This window comes from Pseudophryne corroboree, chromosome 4, assembly GCF_028390025.1.
Source record: "Pseudophryne corroboree isolate aPseCor3 chromosome 4, aPseCor3.hap2, whole genome shotgun sequence".
NCBI classification, from domain to species: domain Eukaryota; kingdom Metazoa; phylum Chordata; class Amphibia; order Anura; family Myobatrachidae; genus Pseudophryne; species Pseudophryne corroboree.
In genome coordinates, this window is record NC_086447.1 from 204,176,155 (window position 1) to 204,203,856 (window position 27,702).

A 27,702-nucleotide genomic window follows, 5' to 3' on the forward strand; every position below is an offset into this window, starting at 1 on the left:
AGTTACTGGAAAGGGTTAAGTGCTCTTCGGATCACACCCACATGATCCAGTAAATAGAGGTTCAGGTCGCAGGGGCCCTAGGTTGAGTACGCCAGCGCTAAGGCAGTGTGTGGGCGTATTGGTCGACGTGGGCGAGTGAGTGGAGTACTCGGTAAACTTCGCCGCCGGCCTGCCCAGGACATCTTGGTTTTGTAAGGGTTCGCTGAAGACCCTGATTTGAAGGTCAGAGGTAGTGAAAGCAACACCTGCAAGGATGGGGGCCAGTTGTTCAGGTAGGGGGCGATCAACCTCGGTTCGGGTTGACTTAGTAAACCGACCAAGGTATGTAATGTGTGAGAAATACGGATCACACAGAAGTTTTGTGCGATGAATGGGAAAGAATGACTGTGCACGATGGGGAAAAGTTCCCACGGGTAGGCAGTTTTAGCCCAGATGTGTTGCAAAATCTAAGGAGAAGGATATGTCTCATTAAATCTGCAAAGAGACGAATCAAGCATTATGACTATTTACAGTTATGGCAGCAGGAGGGTGAAATACAGAGAGGATTGGCTCAGGCGGCTGGATCTAACCCTATCAAGAAACTGATAGCCACGGCGCAACCGCCACCATACATAACGGGAGAGCAGGTGGTCACAGAGAATGGCACACTGGTGAATGATAAACATGCACTTAGTAACTGTATAAATGTTAAGAATAATGTGACTAAGATTATTGATGCAAATACTAACTCGTGCAAGCTGTACCCTGTTTTAAACTTTCCCCAGGACTGTGATCAAGAGGATGAGCCAACAACAATATCGGCACTCTCTCTAGCAGCCACCATAGCAGAAACAGTGGGCACGGCCCAACCCGTAAGATTAGCGTCAAAGCCCCCTAGCGGAGGGACAGGTGAGGTCGTATCATCTGGTAAGTACGGCACCATACACTATGCTGAAACCATTTCACCACATATTGTAGAATCTACTCAGAAGGATGTTATTGGACTTAATCCCGTTAGGGTAATAGCAGTGCCAAATGGGAAAACTGACACTTCAGGAATCACTCCTGTCAGAAACATCGCCATGCACTGCCCCTTTTCCCGAATGGAATTAAGAACAATGGTGTCTGAATTCCCTGATCCTAGGAAAGATCTAGCTGCTAGTCAGAAATACATTAGAGATCTAGGAAATACTGTGGAGCCCAATAACAAAGACTGGCAGATATTGCTGAGGGCATGTTTACCCTCCAATGTCGACTGAGCAAGATTTTTAGCTGACTGTAAATTAGATGAAGATGTACCCCTTACGGATGTGTACAACCAAGATAATGTAAAGAGAATAAATTTACAGTTAAAAGAGTATTTTCCAGTGGTTGCCAAATGGAATAAAAATTTTTCCATCAAACAAAAAGAGGGAGAAACAGCTGCTGATTATTTTCATCGGGCACTACAGGAAATGGCTAAGTATACAGGCATAGAAGACATTTCGACAAATGTAAATCATAGAGCAGTAGCAGTATCTGTGTTAATGGAAGGTTTAAAAGAAGTATTAAGGACAAGGGTACAGACCACCCAACCATGTTGGCGAGGTTTGTCGGTGGCTACTTTGAGAGAGGCCGCTGTTGATCATGAACGGAATATCACCAGACACAGGGAGTCACAAAGTGATAAGTTAATGGCCGTAAGTATACAGGCCCTGACCACAAGGCCATCTCTGTATAAATCTCCGACCCCTGTGGGTAAGTCAAATGTGGTAACTTGTTATTACTGTCATAAAGAGGGACATTTTGCACGAGACTGTAAATCAAAGAATGCACAAAGATCATACCAACCCCCTAGACAACGACATGACACACGAAATTGGGAGCAAGGACCGCAGAGACGGAGTTATGAGCCACACGCAGGGGAAACAAAAAGGTATCCCCCAAAAAGAGACTGGCAAGTCACTGATGGATCCCATTTACCCCCTTCACAGGTAATAGCTGCCAGCGCAATACAGGGAGGCCACCACGAACCATAGGGGCGAGGCCACACCTGCAATCTGCAGCCAGTGAAATTAATTGCGAACCTTGGAAGTGAACCCGAGGTCACAATTGATGTAGCTGGTAAATCTCTAAATTTCCTTGTAGATACGGGGGCGACCAAGTCAGTGATAAATTCAACCGTGGGCATGAGAACCACTGGTAAAACAATTCCAGCCATGGGAGTAACAGGAGTAGTACAGAACTACCCTTTAAGCAAACCCGCAGAGATTACGATAGGGCCTTTGCATACCAAGCATTCTTTCCTGCTGGCTGCATCGGCTCCGACTAATCTCTTAGGGAGATATTTACTGTGCAAAATGGGATGCGTCATATACTGTACTCCTGAAGGTGTGTTCTTGGACATACCCGAAAACCACGCTCAGGAAGCGCAAGATATGCTAGACTCCCTAACAAGATTAATATCACACACTGTTATTATAAATAGGTGTCCGTCCAAGGTAGAAGAAATGATTTCCCAGATACCGGAGTCACTTTGGACCAAAGATGGACAAGACACTGGATTGATGGCAAATGTAGCCCCAGTAGTTGTGCAAGTAAAAGATGGTAGGATAGCTCCAAAAATCCCACAATATCCTCTGAAGCCAGAGGTGGAGTTAGGAGTTTACCTTGTAATAGAGCGCTTGCTACAACAGGGCATTCTGGTAAGGACGTCCAGCACTGCAAATAGTCCCATCTTCCCTGTTAAAGAGTGTGGGGGGAGGGGTTACCGATTAGTGCAGGATCTAAGAGGGATCAACAAAATAGTTGAGCGTCAATTCCCCCGTAGTGCCAAATCCAGCTGTCATCCTAATGCAAATCCCTCCCACTGCCAAATTTTTCACTGTGATTGACCTCTGCTCCGCTTTCTTCTCGATACCTCTGCACCCTGACAGTCCATACTTATTTGCATTTACATACAGAGGAGTTCAATATACATGGACCCCCTTACCCCAAAGTTTCATAGACAGTCCAAGTATTTTCTCACAAGCTCTGCATGATTGTTTACAGTCTTTCCAACCAGTGAGTGGATCAGTATTGATACAGTACGTGGACGATTTACTACTGTGTTCAGATTCATTGGAAGCGTCCCTGAGAGATACGAAACAGCTCCTGTCTCATCTTTCAGACACAGGACACAAGGTTTCCAAAGACAAGTTACAATTATGCCAGACTCGTGTGAAGTATTTGGGACACTGTCTAATACAAGGACTGAGACACCTTACCGCTGATAGAATTCAAGCAATTCGTGACATGACCCTGCCACAAACCCAGCAACAGATTAGAACGTTTTTAGGAATGTGTGGGTATTGCCGTAACTGGATCCCAGGTTTTTCCATACTAGCCCTACCTTTGCAGGAGATGGTCTCATCAAGTAAACCTGATCGGATCTCGCACACAGACGAATCCGAGATGGCATTTGAAAGACTAAAACAGTGCCTAACACAGGCACCAGCATTAGGTATGCCTGACTATGGGAAACCCTTTGAGCTGTACGGAACAGAATGCTGGTTGCGCAGCAGGTGTTTTAACCCAGAAGCATGGTGATGCCAGCAGGCCGGTAGCCTACTACAGCGCTCAGCTAGATACGGTAGCGCGATCCCTCCCCACATGCTTGCGAAGCGTTGCAGCAATAGCATTGCTAGTCACGAAAAGCGAAGATGTAGTGCTAGGACACAACCTCACAATTCATACACCACATGCAGTGTCAGCCTTACTAAATTCTGCCCAAACCAGACACGTCTCATCAGCGCGGTTTACAAGATGGGAATTGGCATTGATGGCCCCCGTAAACATTACCATAAGGAGATGCAGCGCATTAAATCCTGCAACGTATCTCCCAGGTGTGCCTGGACAGGCACAAAGGGTGGAGGATGAGAATAATGGTGAAGGAGGATTTAATACAGAGGATGACACACATGATTGTATGGAATATTTGACCCAAAATTTCACGGCAAGGCCTGACATCAGTGACAACCCACTGAAAGATGTAGATTTTACTTTCTACACTGACTGTAGTTGTCACAGACAGACGGACTCGGGAGACTTGTGTACTGGATACGCAGTCGTAGATGACCAAGGTACCATAGAAGCAGAACCGCTAGGCCCACCTCACTCAGCACAAGTTGCTGAACTGGTTGCCCTGACCAGAGCATGTGATATGGCTAAGGGCAAGTCCGCCAATATCTACACAGATTCTAGGTACGCATTCGGAGTAGTCCATGATTTCGGAGCCCTATGGCGCCTCAGAAATTTCATGACGGCAGCTGGCACACCCGTAGCGCATGCAGCCCACATCAAAAGACTTCTAACAGCGATACAGGAACCCGACAGAGTGGCTGTTATCAAGTGTAAAGCTCACACGTATAGCCAAGACCCGGTATCACTTGGTAACAGCCGAGCAGACGAAGCTGCTAAATCAGCAGCTAGTAACCCCATACAAACAGATAGTACACGACTGATGGTATTTAATACTGTAAACACACAGAAATTGTGTGAAATGCTAAATTTGTGTTCCCCACAGGAAAAGGCAGTTTGGAAGTCAAAAGGATATGACCAGGAGTCCTCAGGACTCTGGACAGATGGACATGGTAAACCAGTGGCACCCAGAGCATACCTTCCAAGTCTAGCGGAAGCAGCACATGGGCTGACTCATCTAGGCAAAGAAGGGATGTGCAAGCTAGTAAGAGCTTATTGGTGCGCCCCAGGATTTTCTTCCCATGCGGGTAAAAGAGCGATGACATGCCTTACCTGCTTGAGGAAGAATATCGGAAAGGCAATACCGACAGAGCCATCCCATATCCCTCCGACAGATGGCCCTTTCCAGGTAATACAAATTGATTTCATACAATTGCCACCTTGTAGAAATTTAAAGTATGTTTTGGTCTGTATTGATGTATTCTCAAATTGGGTTGAAGCATTTCCTGCGGCCACAAATACCGCTGTATTTACTGCAAAGAAAATTGTGCAGGAATTTGTGTGTAGATACGGTATCCCTAGAATAATTGAAAGTGATAGGGGTACCCATTTCACAGGTGAAGTCTTTCAAACAATGTGTAAGTTGATGGGAATTAATAGTAAGCTGCATACTCCGTACCTCCCCCAGGCGAGTGCAAAGGTGGAAAGAGTTAACAGCACTATTAAAAATAAATTGAGCAAGGTAATGACTGAAACAGGACTGTTATGGCCTGAAGCTTTGCCAATCGTATTATACAGCATCAGAACCACTCCCAAGTCCCCTCTTAATCTGTCTCCTTTTGAAATTCTGTTTGGTCGACAACCCCATGTTATGATTAACCCCGAGGATGATTTGAAATGTAACAATGAAGTAACCGTAAAGTACTTGGTTAAGATGAGTAAGCAATTGAGGAATCAGAATGATGATCTAAAGTTGGTGATTCCTGATTTGCCAGACAGTAATTGTCATGACATTGAACCTGGGGATTATGTAATGATACGGAATTTTCTACGCTCAGGTTGCCTTATTGACAGATGGGAAGGACCATATCAAGTCTTATTGACCAGCACAACTGCTTTGAAGGTTGCCGAGAGAGAGACTTGGGTCCATTCGTCTCATTGTAAAAAGGTCACTGACCCAGAGAGGTCCCGTGATAAAGAACAGACGGTAGATGTTGTATCACTAGAGTATCTGTTCAGGGAGGATTGAGACGACACCTGAGCGCTGAGAAAAACACCGGAAGCTTGTCGAGCCAGATTTCTTTTTCCCATTTGTTATTTTCTCCAGTTCCCACCTCCCTCCTATTGCCTTTCCCCCTTCTTATTTTTCTCCTTTTACTCCTCAAAGATGGACTTGCCCCAAGAGACTGTGATCCGGATTTTCCTGTTGACCATGTTGACCAGAGCAGTCTGTTTCGGTGAGAGTACCATGGAGGTCGAGAAAGGATCAGGAATGGGTTCTGATGACCAGGATGCAGGCGTAGATTTCCAAGAACAACATAATCTCCGAGTAAAGGCGAGTATCAGAAAACGATCTGGTAGCATTGACAATAGAAGGAATTGTGAAGGATTGATAGCTGAAGAGAACTGCATCTGTAGGCATTGTGACAATATAGTTGAGGATGGGTGCATAAAGAAATGTCAGTCCAGTTTTAATGTCCACATGGACCGGCATCCATTGAGTGACTATCACTCCTTAGTGGGTAAAGTGTTAAATCAGACTGTTGGGTATGCTCTCAAGTACCTCAAGGCCATAGCAAATCAGGACTAGTACCATTCCCTTTAACGGTAGGAGAGGTACTTGAGCTAAGTGGTGGGAGGCCGGTGGACAAGAGGTTTAATATCTCTAGTCCTCCTAGTTTGAAGCTCCACCAATATCATGTGGACAGGTCCTTAGTGTGCTTTAACATTTCCAATCCCCGAAAGCCAGGAAATTGGGAAGTGTCATGGAGTAATCAAACCATGACATTCTCACAGAGCCGACAGATTGCCCATAGACACAGAACTTATACGCCAGATAGCCGACCATAGGAAATTTTCGGTATAGGTACACCTTAGGAAGTAGGATCATGCGAGTTGGAGAAGTATCACCAGGATACTGTGCACAGATCGTACAAACTGATACGTGTACTAAACAGATGGTTATGTCTCACTCCGTCCCATATGTTCTCCCCGATGATGCATATTTCATATGCGGGAGGAAGGCGTATAAGTGGCTTGCCCCAAACTCAGAAGGGTTATGTTATATTGGAAAAGTACTGCCTGAGGTAATGACTGTATCCCATACTAAAATGAAAGATATTCACCGTGGTGCCCAAGCTCCTTATACTCACACTCATTACGAGCACATCGTTAAACGGCACCTGATAGAAAGAACAGAGCATTCAGCCTCTGACCTGATCCATGAATCCACCGGGATTCAATTCCTACTCACGTTAGATATCACTCGTACCGCTAGAGGAGTGATAAATTATAAATATATATCTGCGCTTGCAAATTTATTAGACAATATCACCGAAATGTATGACGACACCTTCAGGTACACTGGGAAAGAGTTACAAGCCTACAAAACGGAACTGGTTCAGCATAGGATGATTCTCAATTACCTCACAGCTGTGACAGGCGGGTATTGTGTAACCCTGGCAACTCAATATGGAATCGAGTGCTGCACGTACATTACAAACAGCACGGAGAACCCAGCCGAGGTCATAGACCAAAAGATGGATGACATTTTACAATTAAAATGGGAGTTCCGAAGGAAACACAATCTCACCCTTGCTGCTGTGGGTAATGAGCTGACCAGTTGGGTGTCATGGTTGAACCCACGAAATTGGTTCTCTGGTTTAGGAGAATGGGCCCAAAGTATTATCATGGATGTAGGGAAATTTCTTGTGTGTATTCTGGGTGTCATCATATTGGTCGGTCTGATATTTAGATGCGTTCGGGATTTGACGAAGTGTAAACGTAGTGCCCGAGTGATGAGTTTAAGAAGCGAGGACACTATTAACAACGATTAATTTGATGTATGACCCAACAATAGAGACAATGTTGTGATGAAAATGTGATTCCACGGTCCGTTTCTTTCACCCGTTTCTCCTTTGTTTTCCTCCAAGGTACAAAGACATCCGCTTGGAAGAAGAATTTGACAACCTTTTTCACAGACCATTGATCGACAATGCCATAGACCCCCATTTTCCCTAGTGACTCTAAAATTTTACGATAGCCCAACACTTCAAAGATTGTAAGTCTATGGACATTGAGAAAGCTTTTTGCTCAAGCAATTATAGCAAAAGCATCGGGAGACTACAGTCAACATGTACATCGAGACAAGATACAAGACAAGACCTCAAGCAACAAATGTACATTAAACTCACATAGCTTATGACTGCATTTACCATAATTGCTTCTTATCTTCATCTCTACAACCTTCAGGTAATGACACACAGTCGATAGGGAATATAGGCACAGATATCAGCACTTACATATCCCCCCCCCATTCATGTATCAACTAAAATGTGCTCCCCCATTTTGTCGCAACCAAAAGCCGAAAAGAGCTCGGTAAAGTTTGACAGCCCATCCACAGACCCGTACTACGGGATAAGAAGGAATTCAAATGTATACTTCGCAATACCTCGAAGCTTGATTTAAAACACGTACGGCATGATGATACATGACCCCTCAAACATGGACTCATACATACATGCTTCTACTATCTCACTAGGTCATACCTTTTTCCCCACCTTCTTCTCTTCTCCCTTACCCAATCATAGAAATGTATTTTTACATGACATATATTTTTCTCTTTTTGAACTGTTTTTAGGAAGTGGCAGTTATTGATGACTGCCAAAGGGTGGACTGTCAAAGTCAGAAAATATCACTCTGCACGTTGCCATATATTCACCTCATGAGCGTGCCTGCTGCACGTGCACATTCTCTCCCGTGCGTGCGGATACTCGCAGCCGCGTGATGGCGCCTCGGCCATGCGCTCGAGCGCGTGGTATGTGCATTTACGGTAGAGTTTGTGTGCGTCTAGCGGGCGACTCAATCGTTAGATAATAAATCCATATAGCATGTTTTATAGATAATGTTCCCCTTAGTAATAATTGTAAGTTTGTTTAATGTGACTTGTTCACGGACTTGGGAATCCCTCTTTGTATGGTACGAAGGGTCAGACAGGGTTTGAACAGTTGTGTCTGGTACCTAACTGAAGAGTATTTTAATAGCAACAATCCGGTGCTGGTTAGGTAAAGATTAATCGCTCCTGCGTATAGTTATGGCCATTAGTAGATTCTGGACATTTCATATATTTGCGATTCATTATTCATGCGGCGGGAATCCGGAGATTCCCACCCACCTGAGTTGTTTGAAATAGTCACAGCCCACCTGTTCAAACTAACCTATGACCTTTTGATATGATGCGAGGAGACATTCCTGTGTCCAATGAACAATGAGATTGTAGGTCCCTTTGTAGTATACTGTACTCAGTGTATATAAGATCAGCCAGCCTGAACAGCTCCCCCACTCTCCACAAACGGTTTTCAGATTGATTAACTCGGAGCTGGTACCAGGCTGCGCTGCGATCGTTCCCAGTGTGTGTAAGTAATTCTCTGTGATTATCTCGCTCTTTGTTTGTATTGGCCACATTCTCTCTCTCTGTTTAGTTTGAGATTGTAACGTTATTGTATATTTCGGTCTAGATATTCTGTTAGAATTATATGTTAGTATGTAGTGTATGACTTGTAACTGTTTTACCCCTTTTTCGATATAACTAAAAGCTTGTTAGTAAAGGTGTTGGATCCTTAGTACGGTATTGTGTGTTCATTACATTGCAGAGGGTAATAGGAGCGTCTCGATCGCTCAAATAGCTTTAGTGTTATACAAGGTTAAGCAGCGTTATATCGCTACAGTGTTTCAGTACAAGGTTTACAGTATAAGAATATCCTTTGTGTGTTACATTCAAGGTTTACCGATTGTCATCTTGTGAGCGTCTGTGCCGCTCGTGATCTCCTCGTGGTCTCGAGCGTCCGCTACGCTGATAGCGTAGCATTACGGTTGTCGCTCGCCTATAGCGTGCTCGACACCACGCATTAAGCTGTGAGCGAGCGTGCCGCATGTGCGTCTCGATCACGGCCTAGCATATGCTACGCTAAATACGTACCCTTACGGTACCCCATACGCCAATTGCGTACTGTGTCTCTTACCCATTATTGTGAAGTTATAAGGTAATCTAAATCAGCATTATCAGTCCATATGGAAAACCAGATAGGGGCTTTTACATGACAAAGCCGCCAATTCTGACACACGCCTAGCCGAAGCTAATGCCAATAGCATGACCACTTTCCACATGAGATATTTTAACTCCACGGTCTTAAGTAGCTCAAACCAGTGAGATTTTAGGAAACTCAACACCACGTTAAGATCCCAAGGTGCCACTGGTGGCACAAAAGGGGGCTGAATATGCAGCACTCCCTTAACAAACGTCTGAACCTCAGGAAGTGAAGCCAGTTCCTTTTGAAAGAAAATGGAGAGGGACGAAATCTGGACCTTTATGGACCCCAATTTTAAGCCCATAGTCACTCCTGACTGTAGGAAGTGCAGGAACCGGCCCAGCTGGAATTCCTCTGTAGGGGCCTTCCTGGCCTCACACCAAGCAACATATTTTCACCATATACGGTGATAATGTTTTGCCGTCACATCCTTCCTAGCCTTTATTAGCGTAGGAATAACTTCATTCGGAATGCCTTTTTCCGCTAGGATCCGGCGTTCAACCGCCATGCCGTCAAACGCAGCCGCGGTAAGTCTTGGAACAGACAGGGCCACTGTTGCGACAGGTCCTGTCTGAGAGGCAAGAGGCCATGGGTCCTCTGTGAGCATTTCTTGCAGTTCCGGGTTCCAAGTCCTTCTTGGCCAATCCGGACAATGAGTATTGTTCGCACTCCTCTTTTTCTTACGATTCTCAGCACCTTGGGTATGAGAGGAAGAGGAGGAAACACAGACTGACTAGAACACCCACGGTGTTACTAGTGCGTCCACAGCTATCGCCTGAGGGTCTCTTGACCTGGCACAATACCTTTGTAGCTTTTTGTTGAGGCGGGATGCCATCATGTCCACCTGTGGCAGTACCCCTCGATTTGTAACCTGTGTGAAGACTTCTTGATGAAGTCCCCACTCTCCCGGGTGGAGGTCGTGCCTGCTGAGGAAGTCTGCTTCCCAGTTGTCCACTCCCGGAATGAACACTGCTGACAGTGCTTGCACGTGATTCTCCGCCCAACGAAGAATCCTGGTGGCTTCCGCCATCGCCACCCTGCTTCTTGTGCCGCCCTGGCGGTTTACATGAGCCACTCCGGTGATGTTGTCTGACTGAATCAGCACCGGTTGGTTGCGAAGCAGAGGCTCCTCTTGACTCAGGGCGTTGTATATGGCCCTTAGTTCCAGGCTATTGATGTGCAGACAAGCCTCCTGACTTAACCACAGCCCTTGGAAGTTTCTTCCCTGAGTGACTGCCCCCCATCCTCGGAGGCTTGCATCCGTGGTCACCAGGACCCAGTCCTGTATGCCGAACCTGCGGCCCTCGAGAAGGTGAGCACTCTGCAGCCACCACAGAAGAGACACCCTGGCCCTGGGGGACAGGGTGATCAGCCGATGCATCTGAAGATGCGATCCGGACCACTTGTCCAACAGATTCCACTGAAAGGTCCTCGCATGGAACCTGCCGAAGGGAATGGTTTCGTATGACGCCACCATCTTTCCCAGGACTCGCGTGCAGTGATGCACCGACACCTGTTTTGGTTTTAAGAGGTCTCTGACCAGAGTCACGAGCTCCGGAGCCTTCTCCGCCGGGAGAAACACCTTCTTCTGGTCCGTGTCCAGAATCATGCCCAGGAAGGGCAGACGAGTCGTAGGGATCAGCTGCGACTTTGGAATATTCAAAATCCAGCCGTGCTGTTGCAACACTTCCTAAGAGTGTGCTACGCTGATCAGCAACTGCTCTCTGGACCTCGCCTTTATGAGGAGATCGTCCAAGTATGGGATAACTGTGAAACCTTGCTTTCGAAGGAGCACCATCATTTTCGCCATTACCTTGGTAAATATTCTCGGTGCCGTGTAGAGACCAAACGGCAATGTCTGGAACTGGTAATGACAGTCCTGTACCACAAATCTGAGGTACTCCTGATGAGGTGGATAAATGGGGACATGCAAGTAACCATCCTTTATGTCCAGAGACACCATAAAATCCCCCTCTTCCAGGCTTGCAATGACCGCTCTGAGCGATTCCATCTTGAACTTGAACCTTTTCAGGTAAATGTTCAGGGATTTTAAATTCAATATGGGTCTGACCGAACCGTCCGGTTTCAGAACCACAAACATTGTGGAATAGTAACCCCTTCCATGTTGAGGGAGGGGAACCTGTACCATCACCTGCTGGAGATATAATTTGTGAATTGCCGCTAACACTACTTCCCTTTCTATGGGGGAAGCAGGCAGGGCTGATTTTAGGTAACGGTGAGGGGGCATCACTTCGAATTCCAGCTTGTATCCCTGAGACACAATCTGTATAGCCCAGGGATCCACCTGTGAGCGAACCCACTGGTGGCTGAATTTTCGGAGACGTGCCCCCACCGCTTCCGGCTCCACCTGTGGAGCCCCAGCGTCATGCGGCGGATTTAGTGGAAGACGGGGAGGAATTCTGTTCCTGGGAACTAGCTGTATGGTGCAGCTTCTTTCCTCTACCCCTGCCTCTGGCAACAAAGGATGCACCTCTGACTTTGCCTTTTTGTGATTGAAAGGACTGCATTTGGTAATACGGTGCTTTCTTAGGCTGTGAGGGAATATATGGCAAAAAATTTGACTTCCCAGCTGTAGCTGTGGAAACTAGGTCCGAGAGACTGTCCCCAAACAATTCCTCACCCTTATAGGGTAAAACCTCCATGTGCTTTTTAGAGTCGGCATCACCTGTCCATTGCAGAGTCCACAGGACCCTTCTGGCAGAAATCGACATTGCATTTATTCTAGAGCCCAGTAGGCAAATGTCCCTCTGGGCATCCCTCATATATAGGACAGCGTCTTTTATATGCCCCAGGGTCAGTAAAATAGTATCCTTGTCCAAGGTATCCAGTTCCTCAGACAGTGTATCTGTCCATGCTGCTACAGCACTACACATTCAGGCCGACGCAATTGCCGGCCGCAGTATGGTACCTGAATGTGTATAAACAGACTTCAGGATACCTTCCTGCTTCCTATCCGCAGGATCCTTTAGGGAGGCCGTATCCTGTGACGGCAGGGCCACCTTCTTAGATACGCGTATCAGAGCTTTGTCTACCCTAGGGGAGGATTCCCAGCGCATCCTGTCCGTTGGCGGGAAGGGGTACGCCATAAGTAACCTTTTGGAAATCAGCACTTTCCTATCAGGAGAATCCCAAGCTTTTTCACATAACTCATTTAACTCATGTGAAGGGGGAAAAGTCACCTCTTGCTTTTTCTCCCCAAACATATAATCCCTCTTGTCAGGGACAGTGTTTACCTCTGATATGTGCAATACATCCTTCATAGCTACAATCATGTAGCGGATGGCTTTAGCCATTTTAGGCTGCAATTTTGCATCATCGCCATCGACACTGGAGTCAGAATCCGTGTCGACATCTGTGTCAACAATATGGGATAGTGGGCGCTTCTGAGACCCTGACGGCCTCTGCGCTGTAGGATCAGGCATGGGCTGAGACCCCGACTGTCCCAAGGCTTCAGCTTTATCCAACCTTTTATGCAAGGAGTTTACATTATCATTTAACACCTTCCACATATCCATCCAATCAGGTGTCGGCGCAGTCAGCGGGGCCACCTCATTCATCTGCACCTGCTCTGCCTCCACATAGCCCTCCTCGTCAAACATGTCGACACAAGCGTACCGACACCACACACACAGGGGATGCTCTATATGAGGACAGGACCCCCACAAGGCCTTTTGGAGAGACAGAGTATGCCAGCACACACCCCAGCGCTATATGACCCAGGAATCACACAGTAACTTAATATTTACCCAGTAGCTGCTGTATATATGATTATTGCGCTAAATGTATGAGCCCCCCCTCTCTTTTTACCCTCTTTCTACTGTGAGTCTGCAGGGGAGAGCCTGGGGAGCTTCCTCTCAGCAGAGCTGTGGAGAGAAAATGGCGCTGGTGAGTGCTGAGGAAGAAGCCCCGCCCCCTCAGCGGCGGGCTTCTGTCCCGCGATTTGGTGTAAAAAATGGCGGGGGCTCATGCATATACACAGTGCCCAGCTGTATATATGCCGCTTTTGCCAGGAGGTACTCAATTGCTGCCCAGGGCGGCGCCCCCCCCCCCCCTGCACCCTACAGTGACCGGAGTGTGTGGGTTAGTGTGGGCGCAATGGCGCACAGCTGCAGTGCTGTGCGCTACCTCATGTGAAGACAGGAGTCTTCTGCCGCCGATTTTGACGTCTTCTTGCTTCACCCGCCGGCTTCTGTCTTCTGGCTCTGCGAGGGGGACGTCGGCGCGGCTCCGGGAACGGACGACCAAGGTTAAGTTCCTGTGTTCGAACCCTCTGGAGCTAATGGTGTCCAGTAGCCTAAGAAGCGCAACCTAACCGCAGTTAGTAGGTTTGCTTCTCTCCCCTCAGTCCCACGTAGCAGAGAGTCTGTTGCCAGCAGAAGCTCTCTGAAAATGAAAAACCTAACTAAAATACTTTAACAGAAAGCTCAGGAGAGCTCACTAAAATGCACCCAGCTCCTTCCGGGCACAGATTCTAACTGAGGTCTGGAGGAGGGGCATAGAGGGAGGAGCCAGTGCACACCAGTAGTACTAATTCTTTCTTAGAGTGCCCAGTCTCCTGCGGAGCCCGTCTATTCCCTATGGCCCTTACGGAGTCCCCAGCATCCACTAGGACGTTAGAGAAAAATAGTATTAGTTTACTGGTGTAGTCTTCTAGACCTGACGAGAGTTGGGGGAATGGGTTCAGACAGATTATCCCCATGTCACTTACTCTATCCTCCTGTTCAGCCTGAAGTTCCTTCACTCTGTCTAGAAGTCCGGCTTTGGCCCGTTCCAGGTTTGTAGAAAGCCCAGTGATGGTAATTATGTCACACTGCAGTTCAGGGGCAGGAACTTGGATGTTGACCTAAGGCATTTAAAGCATTAGTAAGATTAACACAAACAAGTCTGAATAGGATTACAACAAATGCTAAAAAACACTTTCCTAACTGTAGTCTATACAATTTAATATAACCTAGACAGAGGTAAGGTTACTGAATGTACATTAGCTTCACTTGTCAAGCAAATGGAGATTGTTTTTAATGTTACTTATCACACACCGCACCAGTCTCGTGTATGACAAACTTTACCACTAGTGCAAATGACAAACTTGCATTTATAATCACTACTGATGCCATTTTTTCCTGGATCAGTCACAATGCCATCATTTTGGTTTATTTGTGATTTTAACCTCTTAACTAGCCATTATATCTGAAATTGCTCAGTAATTGACATTTAAATCATTGAATTAAGCTTTAAATAGATGTTATTAACCTATCCTCCACTCATTTTTATATTAAAAAACCCACAAAATTAAAATAGATTAAAAAAAATATATATTTTTTTAACCACTTAACTATTTCCCCCCAAAAAAACTGCTCAGAAATTGTCAGGTTTTTTTAGGAGTGAATTAGGGGAACATTAATTTAACCCTATCCAAAATTATTTTAGTAAAAAGATAAGTTAACAGATTGGAAACATCACAACCATTGGAACATCGGTAACATCACGACCATTGCGACTTTAGTTTTTAGAGCCAGACAGCTGCCAGGTACACATGGGGGTTTCTGGCTTGGGGGCGATGATTTACACTTACCAAAAGCTGCTATTGTCTGCAGCCGCTGGAGATGGGGGATCCTGACGTGCTGACCGATCAATGATCGGCAGCACGGCAACACTGGGGGCTGGAAGGCAGAGGGACCTTCCGGTCCCTCTGACAGTAGCAGTGGAGGGAAGTTTCCCTTCACTGCTGCTGCCAACGCAGGTTATCTGACTGGTCGCATCCTGTGCGACCAGGTCAGATAAAGCACTTGCAGGCATGGTCGCATCTGAAGAGACCATGCCAGGGAAGTGGTTAGGAACATAGATAACGGAAATATCAGACTACCAGTGATTGGAACATAACATAGCAGCTTCACATTTACCAGGTGGCTGCTACTCTGCAGCTTCCGGGTATACACTGGGAGGCTGGCGGCTGCTTTGTATACATTTTCCCAGCAGCTGCTCCAATCTGGTGTGGTATGCGTGACCAGCGGTCAGGAAACCGCCGGTCAGCATATCCACGTCAGGAATCCGGCAGCGGAATCCCAGCATGCTGACCATCGGGATTGTGAGAAGGCGTGATGTATGGGGAGGTTATGCGACAGACCATACCGCCGACTAGGTCCATGTGCTGCTGAAGGGAAACTTGCACGTCAAAGGGGGGAGGAACCACACAACTTCTGTCACTAACCTCAAATTCATCCATCATCTTGCGAATGCCAGCTCCTTTCTGCCCAATGATGTAACGATGAAGATCATATGGGACATCCACCTCAATGCTGATCGGTACAAGAGCCTGGTGAGGTGAGATGACTATTATTGAGCAACAGCCATGCTGTACCCAACTATTAACTGTTCAATTGACTAATGTACAAGTACTAAGATCAGTGTGATCCTCTCCACCTCCCCCCATCCACATCTTCCTCCCATACACACCTTCAGGGCTTCATAAGCTCCATCACACCTCTCCTTGCGGCCAGAGATCAGTATGATGTCACACTTTTTAGGTGAGCCTGGATCTATAGCTACTTTAGGCTCTGCCCCCTCTTCTCCATTCTCTTGCGCTGGTGACTCTGGATTGGGTGCTAGCAGTGAAACAGGTAACCTCTTACAATACCAGGTTTCATTTTTGTACGGTTTAAAAAAAAAATGGCAAAGCAAGTTTCCTTACCTCCCTGAGAGTTGTCCTCGCGGTCAGGGAACTTGATCTGCACAGCATGCTCTCTTGTTATCTGTTGGATTCGGGAACCTTTAGGGCCCATAATGGATCGATGGAATCGTTGTGGAATCATGCACTCAATAGTGACCTGAGCCTCCTGAATAAGTGAGAATAAGTGAACATCTGAGTGAAAACAAAGATTCCATACGTTGCTCAACACTAGCCAGGAGGTCTGTTCTTACCAAATCATCGATTATATCTAGGATCCGTTTCTTAGCAGCCTCCACACACTCCTTTGCACCCTTTAATGTCACTTTATCACTTTGCACACCAGAGCGAGGGAAGCTGACTGTCACACCTCCATACTCTTCGGCAATCTCTCGCAGGACTTGGCCGCGGCGGATCACAAAGTGACGGTGGTGTTTAGGGTCAACAGACATCGAGTCCTCAACTATATTATCCTAAAGAATGGAAAATGGGCATAAATATACATCTGCTGTGCTGCAGAGATCCATACTGGTCTTGTAGGCTGTTAAGAGACACACACTGAAAAGACTCGAGTAAGAGTTACACATTCCCTGCAGACACCTAGTGACCATGCAAGTGATTGACATTTCTAGGAAGAAACTGACAATTATTGAAGCCGCTACTGGTAAGAGGGTGAAGCTGTCCGTACCAATCAGTGGGTTTGGGTTATTTTTAAGAGAAAAATATGAACGTGAAAATAGGAATTAGATATCTACTTGTAATTCCTTTTCTCGTAGTCTGAAGGGGATACTGGGATGTCCTTAGTACCACGGGGTATAGATAGTTCCTTTGGAGCCTTGGCACTTCAAATTCTTCTGTGTGATGGCTCCTCCCCTCTATGCCCCTCCTAGCATACTTAGTCTAGGAAACTGTGCTCGAGGAGACCAACATACGCAGAGAAGGAAAATAGCACCGTAAAGTGGTGAGGTTCCGAACACACACACACACACACACACACACACACACGAGGATAGCAATGCTAACCACAACTTGAAAATTAGGGACAGCAATAAGCTGAACCAAACAAACCTACAAGAACTTGCAGGAAAGAGAGGATTTTGGTACTTACCGATAAATCCATTTCTCTGAATCCTCATGGGGACACTGGAGTTCCTTAGACATTAGGGTGTGAAGATTGCAAACCGGAGGTGTGGCACAATCTAAAATCAGTATTGCCTGCACAGTCGGCTCCTCCCCCTTCACATCCCTCCTCCCTCAGTTTTGAAAATTGGACTGAGAGAATAGGACATACTACAGCACCGGGCGAGGAACCGAACAACCGTAACAAACAGGATCCAAGAACTTCTTAAACCGAAAACTAACACCGTTTGTATGAACTGTTTGAACAATAACCCAAATACAGCAGGCTGACAGCACCGAGGCGGGTGTCCAGTGTCCCCTAGAGGATTCAGAGAAATGGATTCATCGTTAAGTACCAAAATCCTCTTTTCTCTTTCATCCACTAGGGGACACTGGAGTTCCTTAGACATTAGGGGACGTCCCAAAGTTATCCCCCAGGGAGGGAGTGCTGTCTGTTGCCTGTAAAACCAAACGTCCGAACTTAGAATCCTCAGACGCAAAGGTATCAAACTTGTAAAATTTTGCAAACGTGTGGGCTGAGGACCACGTCACCGCTCTGCAAAGTTGAAACGTGGAAACACCTCTGGCAGCCGCCCAGGAGGCACCCACCAACCGGGTAGTATGAGCATCTGTCTGTACTGGAACCTGTTTACCACAGGAAACATAAGCTTGCTGAATGGCAAGTCTAATCCATCGAGAGACTGCCTAGAAGCCAGCCAACCCTTCTTTGGCCCATCATACAGGACAAATAAATGGTCCGACTTCCTAAAGGACGACGTAATGTGTACGTACACCCGCAACGCTCGGACAACATCCAAGTATACATCCCCATCTGTCAGACACTGGAAAGATGGGACCCCAATCGGCTGGTTTACATGAAACCCCGAAATAACTTTAGGAAGGAAATCCGTTCTTGTACGGAGTTCCGACCGATCCTCATAAAAAATTCAAAAAAGAAGGACTCTTACACGATAAGGCTCCTAACTCAGAAACCCACCTAGCCGAAGCCAAGGCTAGCAACAACGTTACCTTCCACGAGATGTTTCAGGTCTGTTATCGGTAACGGCTCAAAGAGTGGCAATTTCAAAAAATCTAATACCAAATTGAAATCCCACGGTGCAGTTGGAGGACGAAAAGGGGGCTGTATCCTCAGAACCCCCTGTAAAAAGGTCTGAACCTCTGGCAAGGATGCCAACCGCTGTTGAAAAAGGATGGAAAGAGCAGACACTTGAACCTTCAGAGATCCCAGGCGCAGACCTAAGTCTAGGCCGGCCTGAAGGAAAAGTGAAAGTCTGGATAAGTGGAAGGTCGTCGAATTCCATCCATGTTCTTGACACCAGTCCATGTACTTCTTCCAAATCCTGTAGTAGTGCATGGCGGTGACCTGCTTCCTAGCAGCAATCATCGTAGGAATGGCCGTTCTAGGTATACCTCTGTTCCTTAAGATCCGGGTTTCAATAGCCACGCCGTTAAACGCAGCCTGTTCAGGTCCGGGTGGTGAAACGGCCTTGAGATAACAGGTCCTCTCTCTGAGGTAACCGCCAAGGGTCGTCCGCTAACAATCCTTGTAGACCCGAGTATCAACTCCTGCGTGGCCAATCTGGTGCAATTAGAAATCGCCCACACTCGTTCTCGTTTCAACCTCTTTAGAACCCTGGGTATGAGTGGGAACGGTGGAAAGATGTAAACCTTCTTGTAACACCAAGGAAGTGTTAATGCGTCCACTCCTTCTGCTGCCGAATCCCTTGTCCTGGGCAGCTGGAGGTTCTGTCGAGGCGCCATTAGGTCGACTTGAGGCAGACCCCATCTACTCACTACCCTGTTGAAATTCTGTGGATGCAGGCACCACTCTCCCGGATGCATGTCCTGGCGCCTGAGATAATCTGCCTCCCAGTTCTCCACACCTGAAATGAACACTGCCGAGAGGATGACGTTTCGCCTTTCCGCCCACAACAAGATCTTTGTGGCTTCTTTTAATGCCATCCTGCTCTTTGTTCCCCCTTGACGGTTTATGTAAGCCGTCGTAGTGACATTGTACGACTGTATCTGTACGTGATGACCCAGGACTTCGGCTAAGAGAAGTGCATTGTAAACTGCTCTTAGTTCGAGAATCTTTACGGGTAATCTGCTCTCCTGTAACGTCCACCTTCCCTGAAACTGACGGTCCTCTAGGACGGCTCCCCAACCTCTGAGACTGGCGTCCGTTGTCAGGATCCTCCAATCCTAAATGCCGAATCTCTACCCTGCTGCGAGATTCTTGTGTAACAACCACCATATCAAGGAGACTCGTACTTGCGGCTGCAGTCGGATTCTCCGATGAAGCCAGTGCGAACCTGCTCCCTGAGCAATTAGGTTCATCTGGAATGGTCGCGAATTAAGTCTGCCGTACTGGTGAGCTGCGCCATTTTTCCGAGACGTTGCACACAGAGGTGTAGAGAAACCGTTGGTGCCCTTAGTACCTGAGCCACTAACTTCTGTAAATCCTGGATCTTGGACTCTGGCAGAAAAACTTTCAATCTCACCGTATTCAAGATGAGACCCAGAAATTGAATCAGTTGAGTTGGAATGAGGTTTGATTACTGGAAATTCACTATCCACCCGTGTTGAATGAGAAATCGGTGAGATGTCTGAGCAGCTTCTATCAGCTTCTCTTGAGAGGGGGCCTTGATCAGAAGATCTCTAGATAAGGTATTATCGTGACTCCTAATAGCCATAATCCTGCAACCATGACCGCCATGACCTTCGTGAAGATCCTCGGGGCTGATGATAGGCCGAAAGGTAGAGATCTGAATTGGTAATGATCCCTCACCAGTGCAAACCTTACGTAAGCCTGGTGGGGAGACCAAATAGGGATATGCAGGTATGCATCCTTTATGTCCATGGACACCATGAACTCTCCTTGTTCCAAACCTGCAATGACCGACTGAATGGCTTCCATTTTGAATTTGTAAACCCTTAGAAAATGGTTTAAAACCTTTAAATTGAGTATCGGCCTGACCGTTCCGTCTGGATTCAGCACGACAAAAAGACTGGAATAGAACCCCGTTCCTCTTTGAGAGATAGGAACTGGAATAATGACCTCAGACTGTAGCAATCTTTGAATTGCCGTCAGCAATGCTTTTGCCTTCTGAGGGCAGCGAGGCAAACCCGTTGTAAAAAAACTGACTGAGGTCTCTCTTGAAAATCCATCTTGTACTCCTGTGAGATTAAGTTGTTTATTCAAAGTTCCCGGAGGTTTTGGCCCATATGTCCTGAAAACCTTCTACACGTGCGCCAGGGGAGACCCCAGGTGAGCTGGGAGACCGGCATGCCACGGTCTTGTCAGCAGGTTTATCCTGCTTTCTGGTTGCTGCTGGTCTTCCTCGGCCTCGAAAAGACTGCGATCTAAATGAAGTAAACACCAGTCCCGAATAACCTCCCCTAGCCTGAGAAGTGGCTCTCGTATAATGAGTAGTCAAAAAAAAAAAAAAAAAAAGTGGACTTCCCTGCTGTAGCCTGCGAAATCCACTTGTCCAATTCTGGACCGAAAAGCATCTCACCCCCAAAGGGGATGGATTCTACCGCCTTCTTGGTGTCAGTCGCCTTGCCATTCTCTGAGCCATAAAATCCATCTAGCTGATATGGCCGATGAGGAGATGCACAATGTGCTAGTATCCTTTGAGGCATGACACAAGTATGAAGCAGGTTCTTGAATGTGTTCAGCCAGTTGTGTAATCTCTTCCAAGCTATTTTCCTCCTCAATAGCCTGTACAATACGGCTAGCCCATGCTCCCATGGCCTTGGTAACCCAATTCTTCCATCGTCTGAGAATCCCACACCTGCCGCCACAAAAATCGACTTTAAAGCCGTGTCAACCTTATGGTCTGAAGCATCCTTTAAAGTCGTTACATTAGGAATCGGTAAGATTGTCTTTTTTGGACAACCTTCCTAAGGAGGCATCCACTATCGGCGGATTTTCCCATTTATCCATAACACCCTTAGGTAAAGGGTACGTTACCTGAAACCGTTTCGGAAATTGAAAACGCTCATCAGGTTGTTTCCAAGCCTCCATTTGAGCTTGGAGAGATTTAGGAATGGGAAAAACTGCTGAATGCGGCTTTTGGGATTCAAACAACTCGAATTCCTCCAGCTCCTTAACCTCTTCTCCCTTAAAGTTCAGGATCTCTTTCACCGCGTCAAATAATGAATCAAGGCCTGAGATCGCCGTGTCCTCTTCCTGAGAATCGGCATCTAGAGTAGATTCAATTAACTCACCTTCCTCCGTATCCATATGAAGACCCTCCTCCTCTGATACAACTGGAAGAGGTCTTTTAACTGCCTTGCGCACATTCTTGTCTGCTTGTGCGAGCGGCGTTAACCTAATGAGAAATTCTTCCATCTTCTTTGAGAATACCGCAGCCCATTCCGATTGCTTGCGAGATTCCGCCATTTCTGACCTAGACAGAGCACTGCTCCCAGGTGGTGCGTCCTTGTCCAAGGAGTCGCACACCCCAGAGCAGCCAATCCGCGTGCTCGTTACATGCTTTAGACATGTTTGAACCCCTTGCCGGGGTATAACGCAGCGCTTTCACCCTTTACAGTAGGAAGAGAAAGACTAACAAGCGACGGAATGAAGGGAGTGGACCCGTCTGAAAAAAAACACTTCCCTTCTTTACATAGAAAAGGAAGAAGACAAAAACTAAAAAAAAATTAAATAAATACATTTCTTTTCAACACCAGCTGGTTAGCAAACCTCACAGACCCCAACGTCCAGCCGCCACGATGTAGGGTCGTCCACGTGCTTCCCAGTATTTTCTTCAGGATCTTTGTATAGAAGTCCTTTGAAAATATAAAAATCAGAATTATTCTTCAAGAGATCCTCACAGCATATCTTAAGTTTCACCAGCAGGGGGAGCAGTTAACTTCTGTATGCTACAAAACAATTTCCTGTCACCCTATATAATAAACTCCAAGTGGGGGAGGGTTAATCCCTGCCCCTCATATTGGCGCCCATCTGAAAAATTAAAATGGTCGCCACTGAAACTTTTTAGTCACGTCATTAGTTTATGCCCTAAACCAGTGGTTTCCAAACTTTTTTGAATCACGGCACCCTAGAATATCAGATTTTTTTTCACGGCACCCCTACGCCAAAAATTTCTTATTGAGAAATTTAGAAAGAAATATTACATTAAGTAGATCGCGTTTATATGTCATCCTTAGGGTCAGTTGTGTGGTGAGGTACAAGATTTGCTCCTGTTTGGCCACATATTTTATGACTGGCAGCCAAGAGCACTGGTTTTGCCTATTATATTGACCATGAATAATTTGAATTGGTCCTGGACCACCAACCCAGGGCACCCCCTGCAAGTGTCCCGAGGCACCCCAGGGAGCCACGGCACACAGTTTGGGGACCTCTGCCCTAAACTAATTTGTGTGGCCGTATCTCTATTTTTTCTCCACAGGAGGAGCGCTCCGGACTACAGTGCTGGGTTACCTTTACCCCGCGCCGAGGAGTCTCCATACTTGCGCTGCTCCGATGCGTCTGAGTCCGTCAGCGCGCGCGCCGGAGCTGTATCACCCGCCCCACCACGGCGCGTCCGACAGAAGCAACCCGCTAGCTAGAGGTCACCCCCCTGCGACTGAGGTATTACCTCAGCCGCGCGTACAATAGTTGCCGTCTCACCCTGCCAGCGTGCGTACCGTGGATCCACCGTTACTCGGTCCCCACAGCGGCGCTTTATGAGCGGACACAAAGCGGGGCTTCAGATCTCGGAACGGATTTAGTGCATGCCTGACAGGGGAGGCTAAACTAGTCAAAATATAAACATAAAAATAAGTTTCTTCTCTTGCTTTTACACAGGGGGGGGGGGGGGGGGGGGGGAGAACCTATGCTACCAACTAAACTAGGGCCCTCAAACCACCCGTACTCACTTTCTTGATGAGGATCTCCTGTCGGGAGATGCAGGTCCCTTCAAAAGGGATCTTTGTCTCCTGAAACATCGCTGGCTTTGTCTCCCTTTTCATAGGGAGCCGCATCCATTATTAAACAGTTTTCTGATTCTCCCTGTCGAGAGATGCAGGTCCCTTCAATAGGTCTAAGGAACTCCAGTGTCCCCTAGTGGATGAAAGAGAAATCAAAGAACAGAGGCGGGTGCCCAATATCCCCTATGGACTACGAGAAAAGGAAAAACCGGTAGGTACCAAATTCCTATTTTCTCTAATGTCTTATGGGATACTGGGATGGTCCTTAGTACCATGGGGAAGTCCCAAAGCTCCCAAACCGGGTGGGAGAGTGCTGAGACTCCTGCAAAACTGAGAGACCAACTGAAGGACCTCAGCAGCCAAGGTATCGAACTTGTAAAACAAACATATTTGAACCGGACCAATATCAGCTCGATCTAGCTGTGAAGCAGAGACTTCCCAGGTAGCCACCCACGAATAACCCACCGACCTAGGAGAGTGGGCTTGAAGGGACTTAGGACTCTGTAAGGCTGCTGAGGAATAAGCCTGTTGGATATCAAGCCTGATCCAAAGTGCAATCAACTGCTTTGAAGCAGGGCAACCAATCACACAAGACAAACAGCAAGTCTGACTCTCTGGGCGAGCAGTCCTTATGACATACATCATGAAAACCCGTACGACATCCAAGGACTTCGAAGTAGCGGACGTGTCAACAATAACCGGAACCACTATCGTCTGGTTGATGTGAACCGCTGATACCACCTTAGGCAGGAACTGCTGATGGAGTCCTGAGCTCCGCTCTGTCCTCATGGAACACAGGGTAGGGCCCCTTACAATAAAAGGCCCCTAGCTCCAAGACACGTTATGCCGAGCCCAAGACCAACAGCTTGACAGTTTTCCACGTAAGATACTTTACTTCAACAGCGTGTAACGGTTCAAACCAGTCAGACTGGAGGAATGTTAGAACCAAATTGAGACCCCAAGGTGCAGTGGGCGGCACAAATTGTAGTTGTATATGAAAGACACCAATCAAGAATATCTGGAGGTCTGGGAGAGCAGCCAATTATCTCTGAAGTAAAACAGACAAGGCCGATATTTAAACTTAAGGAACTGAAGGCTCATATCCACTCCTAACTGAAGTACAAGAAACGTCCCAGCTCTTAATTCCACGGTGTAATATTGTTGAATTACACACCAAGAAACATATCCCATCCAAATATGATGGTAATGTTTAGGGATGTGGCCAAGATGCCGCCGGCCGGAAACCCGGCGGTCGAAATACCGACGCCGGAATCCCGACCGCCACAATCCCGACATATTCTCCCTCCATGGGTGTCCACGATACCCATAGAGGGAGAATATAATAGTGTGCCGAGCGTAGCGAGGAACCGTGCCCGCAAGGGGCTGCGTTCCGCTCGCCACCCCTGTCGGGATTGTGTGGTCGGGATTCCGGCGTCGGTATTTCAACCGCCGGGATTCCGGCCGGCGGCATTTAGTACTGATCCCAATGTTTAGACATGACCACCTTCCCAGCTTGGACCATAGTCGAGATAACCTTGCACGGAATTCCATTCCTGTCTAAAAACTCCCTTTCAACTTCCATGCCGTAAACTGCAGCCGTAAGTTAGGACAGACGATCGGCCCCTGTTTGAGAAGATCTTCCAGAAGTGGCAGAAGCCAAGGATCTTCGATGGGCAAGGCCAGTAGGTCTGCATACCAGGCTCTGCGTGGTCAGTCTGGGGAAATTAGGATTGCCAGATCTCTGCCCCTTTGTATTCTTTAGAGAACTCTGGGAATTAGAGGATTTGGAGGGAACAAGTACACCAACTTGCAAATCCACAGCGCCATCAGAATGTCTACTGCTGCAGCCAGTGGATCCTTTTTCCTGGAGCAAGAACGCAGGAGCTTCTTGTTGAGTCGAGTAGCCATCATGTTGAACTACGGATAGCCCAACTGACATGTTATCAGATGAAAAACACTTGCGGGTGGAGGCCCCAGTCCCCTAGGCGCAGATAGAGTCTGCGGGGGAAGTCTGCTTCCCAGAAGTCTACTCCTGGGATGAAGATGGCAGATATGGCTTTTGCATTCTGCTCTGCCCAGAGTAGTTTCTTGGACACCTCACTGCAGCCCTGCTTTTACTTCTCCTCCTTGTTGGTTTAAGTACGCCACTGCCGGTGCGTAGTCAGACTGTACCTGTATGCTTGATCCTGAAGGTAAGAGGCCTGCAGAAGGGCATAGCAGATCACCCTGAGTTCCGGAATATTTATCGGAAGGGTGTCATCTTGATTTGACCACCTTCTCAGGAACTGAGCTCCCTGTATTACTGCTCCCCAACCTCCGAAGCTTGCATCCGTGTTAAGTAGAATCCAAATCAAAAAACCCGAAGATTTGACCCTTCACCAGGTAAGAGGTCTGTCAACGTCACAGCAGGGAAATTCTGGCTTTTGGCCAGAGATAGACCATCTGATTCATGTGCGGATGAGACTCTGATCATACGTCCAACAGAACTAGTGGGAAAGGTCAGGCATGGACTCTACTGTACTGAAATGCCTCATAAGAGGCCATTATCTTTCCCAGAAGGAGTATGCAAAGATGTACCGAGATCCTGATTGGCGTCAGGATGGAATGAACCATTGTGTGAATGGTCTTTGCCATTTCCAAAGGAAGGGACTTTACTGAGACACTGTTTCCAGCAGCATTCCCAGGAACTGAAACCTGTATCTGTTCCAGGTGGGATTTATGCTGAATTAGAACCACCCCTAAGACGTGAGTAGTCGAGGAGTGAGGCTGATGCTTACCGTCAACTGTTCTCCGGACATATCCATTAGCAGGAGATTGTCCAAGTATGGGACGAAGTTCACTCCCAGATTGCAGCGTAGTAGCGTCATCTAAGCCATCACCTGTGTGAAAACAGTCGGTGTTGAGAGACCGAGTGATAGGGCCTGGAATTGGTAGTGACTGTCCTGCAGTGCAAACTGTAGATAAGCCCGATGAGGCGGACAGAGAGGGATGTAAAGTACGTATTCCTAACATCCAGACACTAGGAATTCCTCTTTTGTAGACCTGAAACCACCACTCTCAGAGACCGCAACTTGAAATTTAACACTCGTAAGCATGGGTTCAGTGATTGGAGGTGTAAGATCGGTCTTCCCGAACCGTCCAGGCACGATACCACAAACAGGCTGGAATTACCACCCCTGCTTTGAGGTTGGGGCAGAACTGGAACAATGGCCAGAGTCCGTAACAGTTTTTGAATAGCTTCCTGTAAGGTTACCCTTGTTTCTAGTGAAACTGGTAAGCTTGACTAGAAGAATCTGAAAGGTGGGAGATATTGGAACACTAACCTGTAGCCCTGGGATATTATCAGTGACCCAGGAGTCCTTGCAGGAAACCTGCCCAGACATGGCAGAATTTTAGGCGAGCTACCATCAGCAGGTCCCCAAGCCATTGCGGCAGGCCGTCATGCGGAAAGCTTTGGAGAGGCCGCGTTGAATCTCAGCTCCTGTAAACGAATGGCCGCTGGTTTGCAAGGTTTTCCTCCAGTAGTACTGGAGGACCCATTTGTCTAGCCCAGGCCTGGCCAACCTGTGGCTCTCCAGATGTTGTGAAACTACACATCCCAGCATGCCCTGCCACAGTTTTAGCCTTCCCTAATAGCAAAACTGTAGCAAAGCATGATGGGACTTGTAGTTTTACAACAGCTGGAGAGCCACAGGTTGGCCAGGCCTGGTCTAGCCCTTTAATCTGGCACCCCGAAGTGACTGCTAAAAGGGACCAGGGAAATTCTGTTCAGTCGGCGGAGCTGTGGAGGGTAATAGGGGAACTTACCAGCCGTAGCTTGGGAGATCCTGTTGTGTAGAGAAACCACGTAGGAGCTCGGCTCCTGTGTCAGTCACCCAATAAAGGTCCCACTTGCAAAAGGTAGGATCTGTACTACTTTTTCGGAATCAGCGACTGCTGTCCACAGACGCAGCCATAAACCACTGCGTGCAGACCCTGCCCTAGTTGTAGAGCGCGCACAAAATATATGCGTGTCTCTTGGGAATAGAATCTGGGCCCCAGTGTGTTGCATTCGTACTTTATGTATATGCTGCAGGAGGGGTACCATTTTGTCCTGATACACAGAGACAAAACCTGGGAGTAGAACACTTCACCATGTAGCGATGGCTCCAGTAACCCAACCACATGCTAAAGTGTGGGCCCCTGAGCAATTACCACTGCAGAAGCAATTTGAGA

At 47.2% G+C, this 27,702-nt stretch overlaps 1 protein-coding gene across 2 annotated transcripts in view; it reads right to left on the minus strand.

Annotated features, from left to right (window-relative positions):
* HDLBP (high density lipoprotein binding protein) overlaps positions 1 to 27,702 on the minus strand; it is a 124,642-nt gene that overhangs the window by 31,704 nt on the left and 65,236 nt on the right. For both annotated transcript variants that reach the window (XM_063915813.1, XM_063915812.1), the window contains exons 19-23: positions 16,662 to 16,880; positions 16,432 to 16,576; positions 16,197 to 16,345; positions 15,952 to 16,056; positions 14,452 to 14,586 (exon numbers count right to left, since the gene is read on the minus strand). In XM_063915813.1, coding sequence (XP_063771883.1) covers positions 14,452 to 14,586; positions 15,952 to 16,056; positions 16,197 to 16,345; positions 16,432 to 16,576; positions 16,662 to 16,880 — 753 coding nt within the window. The remainder of the gene's footprint in view (positions 1 to 14,451; positions 14,587 to 15,951; positions 16,057 to 16,196; positions 16,346 to 16,431; positions 16,577 to 16,661; positions 16,881 to 27,702) is intronic.